We start from the raw sequence: 12,472 nt of genomic DNA on the forward strand, positions 1-12,472 counted from the left end.
TATGAGCATCTTTTTTATTTTTGGGAGGGGTGCCAGGCTTGGAAGCAATCGCGATTCGGGCCTGGTGATCCCCAGCAGTTAGAGATTAATAATGTTGGTATTTGTTCAGCGTTTACTATGTGCCGAGCACTGTTCTAAGCGCTGGGGTAGATACAGGGTATTCAGGTTGTCCCACGTGAGGCTCACAGTTAATCCCCATTTTACAGATGAGGTAACTGAGGCCCAGAGAAGTGAAGTGACTTGCCCACAGTCACACAGCTGACAAGTGGCAGAGCTGGGATTCAAACTCATGACCTCTGACTCCCAAGCCTGTGCTCTTTCCACTGAGCCACGCCACTTCTCTAGATTCCAGAGGTGTCTTGGCTATAGATCAACCATAAATTACCCCAGAAAAGTCATGTTTATGTCTACATCCAAATCTGTCCAAAATAATTCCAGACAGATTAGCACAACCAATCTTAATGTTTCTGTGGGAGGAGACGAGAAGAGGTGGGAACGCTCAACACCACTTGAACTCTATAACTGTTTAGAAAAGGTGAAAGCCCATCGAATGACAAAGAATCTACAGAATTTCATTTTTAATCAGTTACTGATCCCAGAGATTCCAGTGCTAGCCCTGCCATAGCTCCTAAAGGATTCCCTATGAATGTAAGAGGGGGTCTCCTGGATAAGATTCATAGTTCATCCAGCACATGATCTTTCTTTGCTTGGAGGACCGGTGTTGTAATAGTCCTCTTAGACATCCATAAAGTGTTAGTACAAGTGGCACAGCTACCCATCAATAACAGGTGTTTCTTAGGGTTTACTAATTGCCCTCAATCCTCATTCAAGTTTCCAGTACGGCGGGGGGGGGGGGGTAAATAATAGTGGAAATGGTCTTTATTGATCACCTGTTGAGGGCAATGCACTAGACAGAGCACAAGACTTGGCCTTTAGTTTACACTCTAACAGGACTGACTGTCGTGTTGACTGACCATGCCTTGAGGTGTTCTTTTCCACAGACTTGCAATAGCATGTCATGGTCGAATAGAAATCCAGTAGCCTGACTGGTTAACAGAGTTAAATACCATTTTAGAATCGTGCCAACTTGTGCTTCTAAGGAAGCCTTACCTTTCACGTTCTTGTTCCAGTAAACTGATAAATTCGGCACTCCTCTCGGTGTACTCTTTGTGCTTCCGCTTTTCTTCCTCTAGTTCTTGTATTGATTGCCTGTGAGCTTTCTCCACCATCAGAAGCTGTTCCAGCATCCGTCCGTATGATTCTTTCTGTTTCTCAGCAACTCTATCTAGCTACAAAAGAAACAAGTACCTCGGTGTTCGTTTCAACAGATTGATCTCAGCCTGAAAAGACTTGCTTCTAAAGAGATTTTACTTTGGTTCCATTCATGTCATTCATAGTTTATTGTTCATATCAGTAGTGCATGAAATTCCTAATTATTCTTCATGGCATCTGTCTAAGGTAAACGACAAGTGCTAATGCATTCCTCTTAGTGTTATTAATTGGTTCCATAAAAATAGAGGTAAGGAAAGAGTTATCCAAACTCTAGGTTTCCTCAGTAAAATCATGTAAAGCATATTAGACCACATTAATGCATTCCCAATATCCAAAAAAGAGAACAAACCAATATATGGCTTTTCTCTAACAAGAGAGATAGATAAATATGTGGTAAAGATGGGTTTATGATCAAATAATGTAAATGTATATCGATTAATATTATCAATTAGATTTTAGGTGATGTAAATATTTGAATTTTAGTATTATTGTTCATTCACTTTCTGTTCTGCAAGAAGACACTTTGTGCTCACACATTAGAGAGCTCCTATTATTTAATGCCAAACAGATCAAAGAGTTGTTTAATCTCTCTATTCAAGTCAGAATCACTTCAAAGATTGAGGCAGAGGGGAAAGAGACATAGAGTGAGGTAATTGAGGCTAGTCAAATTTTGCTCTGCTGCAAAACCAGAACATTATTTCCATGTCAGAAAGCACCATAAAACAAACACACTGGCATTAAAATTCAATAGTGCTCCCCCAACAAAATGCTAAAAGAAGAGTATTATAAGGTGAGATCAGTTGGTATTATCCCGTTTTATAGATTGAAAGTTGGTACAGAACATACAACACAATCAAGAGGCAATCTAAATCTTGTAATTATCTTACTCTCCCCAACTAGACACCTTTCCATAAGCCATTTGCAAATCCTAAATGCTGAAAACAAGTTGGTTTTTTTAAAATTAAGTGTGCATTTTGAGTGTTGGCAGCTTTTGAGCATATTGTATAACTTAGCTTTGGAAACAAAAAAGAAATAATAAGCCTAGCCACAACTTCCTGACTGCCAAGTTTTGTTCTCCCATCCGCTAAGTTAGTATTCATAAGTGAATACTTTTCCCAGAGCAGAATCGATTATGGTCATAGCCTGCAAGCCAAAGCTAGTATTGAAGAAAAAAACAAAGTTATTGGGTAAGTGCTATCGAATACCAGAGACATCATGTAAAAGATATGTCTAGGATGGTAGTTTGAGAAATGACAAAAGAACAATCAAAACACATAGTTTTGAAGGAATTCTCATTTAGTTTTGAAAAAAAAAAATTTTTCCTGGCTTTATGCTGATAAAGCTGAAATAGCTTTAGAATTTTGTTATTAGATCAATTGGTGTATTTTCATTAGGTTATGAGCAATCAGGATAAGTCATTATAATCACACTCAAGCGGTCTTGAGCTTCTGGGCCTCAGTGATCAGCATAGACGGAGGAGCTCATGTAAAATCGACTCGGCATATTCTGATGATCGCAGCTTGCTGCATTATGAGTTGCCCAAAAGATGAGAACCTTATTTAAACACCAAGTTATTTGCTATATCTTCAGACATAGCAGTGTAGAATGTTTACTTTGTTGGTGATGGGGAAAAGAACAACCTAAACTTTACGCCTGTAAAATCCTTTTTTAAAAAAATGGTACTTTTTAAGCACTGTGTGCCAGGCATTTTTCTGTGCCCTGAGGTAGAGAGAAGGTCTTCAATTGGACACAATCCATGTCCCAAATGGGGCTCACAGTTTTAGTCCCCATTTTACAGATGAGGTAACTGAGGCACAGAGAAGTTAAGTGATTTGCCCAAGTTCACACAGCAGACAAATGTTGGATCTGGGATTAGAATCTAGGTCCTTCTGACTCCCAGGCCTGTGCTTTATCCACTAGGCCATGCTGCTTCTCACTTAGGACATCGCAGCCGTCTCCACTGACCATGGCATGGAAGTAGTCAGGGATAGGACAACAATATTGCCCACTGAGCTGTGCTCTAATTAAGGTTCTTCCTCCAGTTTGAAAGGTGGGGAAAGAGAGAACTGCCTCCGGTCCCATTACTTTTGATTCTTTGTTATCTTGGGAGAAGGTCAGCTCCTACCATTTTCCTCTTCTTGAACTGGTGCATCTCAGATGTTCCATTCACCGAGCTGCTTAAATTAAATCAGTCAATCAGTGGGATTTAATGAGTGATTACTGTATGCAGAACACTGTACTAAGGGCTCGAGTAAGTACAAGGCAACAGGGTTGGTAGGCACAATCCCTGCCCACAAGGAGTTTACAGTCTACTGGGGAGACCCCAAAGCATGGGTGGCTTAGCGGAAAGAGCATGAGCTTGGGAATCAGCGGTCATGGGTTCTAATTCCGACTCTGCCACTTGTCAGCTGTGGGCAAGTCACTTTACTTCTCTATGCCTCAGTTACCTCATCTGTAAAATGGGGATTAAGACTGTGAGTCCCAAGTGGGATAACCTAATAATCTTGTAGCTATCCCAGCATTTAGAGAACAGTGCTTGGCACATAGTGAGTGCTGAACAAATACCATCATTATTATTATTAAAATAAATTTCAGATAGGGTTGGTTTTCAAACCCAAGTGGTGGTGTATTGTTAATTGGTACTCTTCATGGTAAGTTCTCGGTTTGCCTTCTAACCATTAATTAATCCACTCATCCTCTCAGCACTCCTAGGAGGTGTGTGACAAGTAGTATTACCTTCACATTCGGCCTAGGCTAGTTGTAATAGTAGTCATAATAATAATAATGATTGTGGTATTTAAGTGCTTACTATGTGCCGAGCACTGTTCTAAGCACTGGGGTAGATACTAGGTAATCAGGTTGGACACAGTCCTTGTCCCTCATGGGGCTTACAGTCTTGATTCCCATTTTACAGATGAGGTAACTGAGGCACAGAGAAGTTAAGTGACTTGCCCAAGGTCACACAACAGCCATATGACAGAGCCGGGAGTAGAGCTCACGACCTCCGACTCCCAGGCCCTTGCTCTTTCCACTAGGGTATGCTGCTTCTTTAAGCAGTCATAATAGTTGTTGCCATCGGAGCAGTATTTATTAGTAGTATTTGTTAAGCTCTTATTCTGTGTACTTTGAGTGGAGACAGAGTTGGGGAAAGGAAATCAAGACTTCAGTAAAAGCCTTCTTGTTCCCTCTGTCACAAAAGGACTTTCTTTTGCTATGCATTCCTCACTAACCCGGCCTAAAAAAAATCCGGTCCCTGTGGCTAGAAAGCCTTCCCTCATTGGCTTTTCCAAATCACAATCAATCAGTGGTATTTATTGAGCGCTTATTGTGTACAAGCACTATATTAAACATTTAAAAGGGTTCCAGTACAACAGAGTTAGTAGAAACAATCCCTGTCCACGAGGAGTTTACAATCTCTAAGGATTCATCCTGCCCTCCCTTTCTAAGACCTAAAGGCTGATTTCCTTCAGGAGCTATTCCCTAATTAGACCCCCTCAGCTTCCATCATACCATCCCATCGGCTCACTTGGCACACATGTATCTGTTTTTTTGATGTTTGTTGTTCTTGTGTCATATGGTCTCATAAGGCAGGGATCTGGCCTTACTTTTGATGTATTCCAAGTTCCCAGTACAGTGCTTCACACGCATCGGCCCACTCACTGATAATGTTGATGTTGGTCTTCAGAATAGACTTCTAGTGAAATTCAGCCCACTGTTTCTCTAAATGAGGCGTGAGCAGAACTCCTCAATTGTGATCCAGGGGTGTTGTGCTGGGAATCATGTTACATGTTTAATCATGGCAATAATCTTTACCAACTAAGGCATAAAGGGTCTCACTCCCTTTGTGAGCATCCTCACCCAGTCCAGTGGAGGCTCAGGCTGGATCAGAAGGAAGGTTGGTCAATGTTGCAAACAAATTTGGAATGATTTAATTAAATAAGATTTTTTCCACCCATGCCTATCTAAAAGGGAAACATAAGAAAGTATGTTTCACATCTGCTGTACTTTAGTTAGACTCTGCATGGTTCTTACCCTTGGATTTCTCAGATTAATGGCAGGGGAAACAATTTAAAATAGATGGACTTGCATGTCTTTGGAACTGTGCATCCCCTTCAGAAAATTTGAGGCTACATGAATGAGAATCAAGAAGGACTCTTTAGGTTAGTTCCAGTTTGGCCTGGCAGGTTAGGTAGGAATTTTGAGTGCATTTGGCCCGCAGTTGTCATGTACAGACATGGCCCACTGTCTGTGTGTCTGTCCTGCAGAACTTCTCATTAACCGATAACCTCGGGCCAGGAAGTGACTCTCTATGTTCATAAGCAACTGTGCCCTAGAGACCCTTCTACAAGAAGACATGCACATGATTGAAGATGGCTTCACCAAATCCAAAGGGCCTTATGGGCTGGTGATGTTGAAAGAATACTGAAATGATGTTGCATTCTGTGCCTGGACAGCCATATACAAAACCTAAAACCTATATATTTAAGACTCATCCCAGACTCCTGTTAACTGGGTAGCACCTAGACCAAATAATGCAACACTAGACAAGGAAGTAAAATCTAGAAGGCCAGGCTATCTTTTGAATATTGTCAAAGAGACTGTGTTAGTAGCAGTATGATATTTTGCTGCAGGCCAAATTAAAGGTCTGCAGAGTTGTAGAACTGTCCAGCCAGTATGGTGTGAGAACCTGGCCTCCCCCCAGACACTTCATATGTGTCCTTGAGAATCATTCATAGGCTGCACTCAACATCAAATGGCTGGACAGGATCACAAGCAGGAAGTCTTAGAATGAAGTTGGTCTCCTAGCATTGAAATACTGCTCACTTCCATCCAGCTCCACTAGGCCAGGTGTACGTAGAACAGAGGCGACGATATGATAGCTTGTCTTAGAAGCAAACAAACCCCTGATCATTGAAAGGAGGGCAGAAAAATCCCATTGGAGTCCATTCTTATGAAATACAGGAGCGGGATTTTTGAACAGAAAGTTACTATCTAGGATGACCATTTGGCCCAACTCTGATTAGTCTGTACCTTGCCGCGGAAAATTCTAAATTTTTCCTGGTGCTTAAAAGTGTCTTCAGAGTTGATATGTTTAAAATATTCTGTCTGTGCTGATTTTGATTCAGTTTTTACATTTGCTGATTGGATTCATAGACACATGTGTCATTGATCGATTGGTTTCGTTCGTGTTTGACCATATGGACTCGATGTCCGTCAGATTATTTTGGTATGGTCCAGTTTTATGTCTCAGCTCATTGGTAATTGAAGCAATACAGAAGGATTTGTCCATGAAGAGTCAGTGATTCCGGATCGCCAAATTATCCTTTAATCTATTGGAAACCAGATTGTTTTTTAATACACTTGACTTTCAGCTTTGACGCCTCATGTTTAAGTTTGGATTAAGTTACAAGTCAACAGAGTTTGGGTGGTCTCATGCTAACCCACCCGAGATGCCGATCCACATGACCAAATCGCATCACGGTTTGGCAAGACGGGCAGCGTCTTCTCAGGAGATATCCGGGGCTAGAGTAGTCGGCGCATTAGAGGTAATTTCTGGGGTGCGTGGCCAGAGCCGTGCAGAGAGAGTGATCCAGCCCTAGGGCCTCTCCTCTCTCCACTTTAGTCTGGAAAGTATCCCTTCCTTGCTTTAAAAACCAATCCGTCACCAATGGCTCCAGGGGCAAGCCCGAGAGAGAACAGCCCTGTTAGTTACAAAAAGGTCAGCAAACTACAGGACTGACAGAGTGCCATGAGTCTGAGCCACGGCAGCCATGTTTAGAGTAATGTTTTCCTTTGCCTTTGTAATTGCCAAAGAAGTGGGTGTTAGAAGTTTTTTTGCTGCCATTACGTTTTTGAAGGAAAAAGAGGGTTTGAACTTATGCAAAGTAGTAGGCAGAGCTATATATTTTTTAGAAGTCTTATTACTTGGACTGCTGTTCAAATCCTTTCCATTCAAGCTCAAAGTTTCTATGACATAATACCTCAGTGTTTTCAAAGAAATTAACCTCTGCAATTGAACTTTCTCTGGTTTAGATTATAGCCTGAGATTTTAACCTACAAGCCCAGAAACAAGCCCTGCTCCTTCCCTTTTCCCGAGTGTATGTATTGGTATGAAATGAACTGTGTATCGTTCTGTAGGTTTCAGTCTGCAGCCTGGAAACAACTTAGAGAATTTTCTATTCATGATTTGCAAGAGCATGTGTGAGTTCACCTTCGCTTCCCATTAGAACATGAGGTATTTCATTTCTGCACGTTGCATCCTGCCTTCGTTGGTTTTCCACTTTAAAGGCTTCTGCTAAATATATTTGAGATCAAAAATGGCATAAAGCAAAAAAGACAGAAGGTGGGTTTGAACCATAAAGTTGCTACTCCATTGGGCTGCTGTTTCTCCAGTCAGAAATCACCTCTTTGGTCACCTATTTGAAGCCTTTGTATGGTACATACCTCATTCATCGGTTTCTCATAGATATCCTCCTGCCACTGAGCTGCCTTTGCTTGGATAGCATCTCTCTGGAGAGCTTCTAGCACCTTTTTGGGAGTGACAAAGCCATATTGAGCTTCCAACAAAGCCAGGTCCATTTTTTCAGCCTTTAAAACCCCTATGACTTCATCTCGAGCCTGTGAAACAGATAAGGTATTTCAGAAAACTGGCTTTAGGAAGAAGCATGCTTAGCAAAGGGCTGCCTAACAGTAGCTGACAATTTTTTTCCTTGGGCTTTGATTTTTCTTTTTCTCCACTCTCCCAAATATGTAAATAGCCTCATTTGCTATTCAAAAGGGTAGCAAACTAGGCTCACTCTGGAATTTTAAAAAACCCGCAGGGATCAGCAAGAGACTTTTGGGTACCATATTTTGTTGGAGGGTAACATGATACTCTTTATTGAAGCATGGCAGAAAATTTCTTCTACTGAGTTTTCTGAAGTAGGAAAAAAACCCCTCTCCTAGACAGCTGTTTTTAGGGGTTTTGTCAAGGTTAATGTAGTGTGGCAATTCTAGAAGCAAGTTCACACAAGGTACAAAATCTGCTATTGCTGTTTATGTCAACCCTGAAGCTATCTAGTATTATTGTTTGATAAACGTTTGTGCACTGAAACTCGTGAGCAGTATGATGCAGAGGATGTGACCTTTCTCAACAAGCATTCCAATGGCATGTCATAATGACAGCTCTTTTAAACACGATGAATTGTCCTCCAATTGGCTGGAAGAAAAGGCCAATATGTGTGTGTACATACATTGCTGTGTGCACACATCTCATGGTTTTCCACTGGACCTATACCAAATTCCCGGCTTTCAAAGTGGAAATCTTGAGAACAACCTCCCAAAGCCCCGCTGACCTGTAGTTCCCCTTCCAGGATGCTGAGAAGAAATAGCAAATCATCTCGGGAGAGATTGTCTCTTTGGGGGGAAGAGTCCCTCGGGGGGTTTTCAGTCCTGGGACTTCTGAGAATGGTGTTGGTTTCAGCAGCATAGACCTTCCCCCGTTGACCCCGTCCCAGTTTTCCAGCTCCAGAGCATGGGGTGTTAGCCGTTGATGTCCTCAGCATCATCTGGGTTGGATCATCAGGGTAACTGCTTCTGGAACGCATTGTTTAGCCTACAGAAAGGGGCAGAGAGATATTGGACTACACCTCTGTTTCACCAGAAACATGCATTCTTGTGTGTGCTTAGTGTTGGGACACATTTTCTGTCACTTTTGGGAAGAATTGACTCCCCTGCTATCTACTATAGAGCATATTACAGTGTTCAGTACATAGTGCTTAATAAACATCTTTTTTTTAAAAATCCAGAAATAAGCTGAAAAAAAAAGGAGTATAAGAAATTTATGTTAGAGCCATTTCCATATGTTTTAATTAGGCCTCTCAGATGTCCTTTTTTAAATTTTTGATGGAGATAATCAAGAAATGGAGACTTAAAGTAATATGCTTTTTCTGGTAAATCCTCCATAGATGATGGAAACACCTAAATATTGAGGTCTGAAAGCAGTGAGGAGAAGTATTTGAAAAGGGATGTGTTCCTCCAGCACAATTAAAAAGCCATTTGAGTGTTTCTGAATCAATCAATCAAATTTATTGAGAGCCTACTGTGTGCAGAGCACTGTACTAAGAACTTGGGAGAGTACATTTTAACAGTCACATTGCCACCCACAACAAGCTGAAAAAATAATCTCTTTGGCCATTAGCGTATCTGTTGAATAATGCAAGCTAACGCTGACATTTATTTTGTTTTATCCTGACCAATGTTTTTGTAGCCATAGTGGCTATTGATTTGTTGGATGTATTGCATATTTAGAATAGTTTGGTTTCTGTGTCTAACTGCCAACTATAACAAATGCTCTCTAATGAGAAGCAATGAAGTATTGACAAAAAAACCCAAGAGGTGAATTGAATGATGTTCTTGGAGAACATTGTCATGGAGTACTTGGTTTCTTTTGCTTAACTCTTAATATATCTTCCGTTGTTGAAATGGGTGAATTCAAGAAGAGAAAGTATTGAGGTACCAGTGTTGGTTTGGGAGTTTCTGGGAACAGGAAGTGAGAGAAAGTTACATTTCTTTACATGCAATAGTGGGGCAAACCTTATTCCTGATTTAAATTCCTGTTTTTATCAATGTGGCAGCATAGGGCCAGGAAGTTTTGAAGAAATTTAAGTCTAATATGACTAAATAAAGATATTATCATGAATGCATTGTGGGCATGTTGTCATCATGCAAGACAACTTTGTTTCTGTAGACACAGAATGTAGCATAGGAGAAATAATAGCACAACTTGGTTTCAAGAGTGATGAGCTCTTTCAGTCTACCACATGGTTCAGACTGTTGACTAAGAGCCAACTCTCCTAAATTGTCTTTCAATCACTTCATCAAGCCGTGGTATTTATTGTGCACTTACTCTGTGTTTGGGAGAGTACATTCAGTGACATTTAGTACATCTTTATTTGTATTCATCCAATTCTCTTTCACATGAGGATGGTCTAAGTGCTTAGAATAAGTAAGATAGAAGCCCCACTCAATAACTTTTTCTTACTGTTTCATTTTACCATACCTGCCACTATAACTTTATCCCAATTTTTATTTCTTCCAGGAAACATAAGATGACAAATGCATACTTGTGGAATTTAAGTGCTTACTCTGCACCAAGCACTCTATACAGGGTAGATCCCCTGTATCTACCCCAGTGCTTAGAACAGTGCTCGGCACATAGTAAGCGCTTAACAAATACCAACATTAATTATTAAATGCATGGGTAGATCCAAGATAATCAGGTCAGAAACAGTCGCTGTCCCTCATGAGGCTCGCAGTCTGAGGAAGAAGATCATATTGAATTCCCGTTTTACAGATGAGGAAACTGAGGCATGGAGCAGTTAAGTGACTTGCCCAAAGTCACTCAGACAAGTTCATTCATTCGATAGTATTTACTGAGTGCTTACTATGTGCAGAGCACTCTACTAAGCACTTGGAATGTACAATTCAGCAGCAGATAGACACAATCCCTGCCCAGTGATGGGCTCACAGTCTAAATGGTGGAGCTGGGATTAGAGCTCAGGTCCTCTGACTCCCAGGCCCATGCTCTTTCCTTTAGGCCAAGGTTCTTCTACATATCACCTCATTAATACATGTTACCTACATCAATCAATCAGTGGTATTTATTGGCAGAGTACAATACAACAGAGTTGGCAGTCACTTAAAAAAGAAAGTTGTGGTTTTTAAGCATTTACTACATGCCAAACACTGAACTAAGCACTGAGGTAGACACAAGAATCAGGTCCCATACGGGCCTCACAGTCTGAGTAAAGGGAAAACAGTTATTGAATTCCCATTTTGCAGATGAGGGAACAGAGGTACTGAAGTTAAATGACTTGCCCAAGATCATACAGCAGGTAAATGGCAGAGCCGGTACTAGAACCCAGGGTCTGACTTCTAGGCCCACACTCTTTCCACTAGGCCACACTCCTACTACCTCATTAATGTTCACCACGTATCTGAGATAGGGAGAGCCTAGGAAACAGAATAGAATTACTTTAGGTCCCACTGAACAGGAAACATTTAGAAGTTTCCAGAACAGATAATTCCTCCCAGTGATAGAACGCCAATCTGCATAGGAACTAATGATGTAATTGGTGACTCCCCTTGAAACAGGGCCAATCAGTGGGGATTAGGGGTTAGTTGGTTAGCTAGTGGAGAAGTAAAGCCACTTTAATTTAGAAAGGGCTTCGTGGCCCTCAAATCAGAATGCTGGGGAAGAGTTTCTCCATGTTGGAGGGTCAGAGATTGTTTCCTGGGAAGCACGCTTCCTTCCTGGAGTTGGCTTGGGGTTCTTCAAAAAGGGCTTTGTGTAGCAGGGAAAACTGAACTAGGGGACCCTGGGAGCGAAGGGTGGTTATCTCTGAGGAGTTGAAAATGGTAATCAGGGCAAAGTGGCTTGAAAATCAGATTTTAGTTAGAGATCTGTTAAATGACATTGTTATTGTTAAATTTGTTATCTGTTAAAATCCAATGTAGATCATTAACCCAGAAAGCATGTTAAGCAGAAAGCATGTTAGTCTATGGACCTCATTCTCGCCAGAAAACCTCCTACTCTAAGAGGGAGTGAAGAGGCTAGGAGTCAAACTTCTCTGAACTCCCAGAACCAGGCCTTCGTGAAGCAGGACTGGCTAGCTGGATTCTGGATAATTCCCTTGCTCCATTGAGTGCTATTCTTGAGAGTGAAGGGATGGAGGCAGCAACTGTAGGGATGATTTTTAGAGTGGGCCCTAAAAAATCACATTTCTTGGAAAGGAAAATCCAAAGACTGTAGAATTCTCGGGGTACTTTCCTGTGGCCAGACTTAAGTGGCTTTTTGGGGTGATTGTAGCTGAGAGAAGAAGGGCTGGGGTGCACCCAAATTGTCAGTGATCAGACGACCTCCCCCCCAACACACACACACACACATACACACACACAGAGTTCTGGCATAGGTCTTGAAAAAGATGAAAAAGAAATACTTTTAGAAGTATTTACACAGTATTTCTGTTCTCTCTCTAGACCAAAGTGACTCTAGCATCTTTTCTGGTGGTTGTTGCCTTGTGGTAGAATAGTGACGTGCTCAGAGATGGGAATTTGTGGCTGGTGGCAAATGATCCATTACTCAGTGAATCCAAATATCCCAACTCGGGTGAAGTCTGGTGGCTTACGATTTCGTTCACTATCCTCATCTTTTCTCACA

The 12,472-nt window shown here is 41.4% G+C and overlaps 1 protein-coding gene across 1 annotated transcript in view; it reads right to left on the bottom strand.

The window, feature by feature from the left end:
- Positions 1 to 8,829, bottom strand: part of FILIP1L (filamin A interacting protein 1 like) — an 87,832-nt gene extending 79,003 nt beyond the window's left edge. The window contains exons 1-3 of the mRNA XM_029082146.2: positions 8,607 to 8,829; positions 7,717 to 7,890; positions 1,111 to 1,289 (exon numbers count right to left, since the gene is read on the bottom strand). Of these exons, the coding sequence (XP_028937979.2) occupies positions 1,111 to 1,289; positions 7,717 to 7,890; positions 8,607 to 8,819 (566 nt within the window). The 5' untranslated portion in view covers positions 8,820 to 8,829. The remainder of the gene's footprint in view (positions 1 to 1,110; positions 1,290 to 7,716; positions 7,891 to 8,606) is intronic.
- Positions 8,830 to 12,472: the final 3,643 nt, after the last annotated feature.

Source organism: Ornithorhynchus anatinus, chromosome 17, assembly GCF_004115215.2.
Source record: "Ornithorhynchus anatinus isolate Pmale09 chromosome 17, mOrnAna1.pri.v4, whole genome shotgun sequence".
Taxonomy (NCBI): Eukaryota; Metazoa; Chordata; class Mammalia; order Monotremata; family Ornithorhynchidae; genus Ornithorhynchus; species Ornithorhynchus anatinus.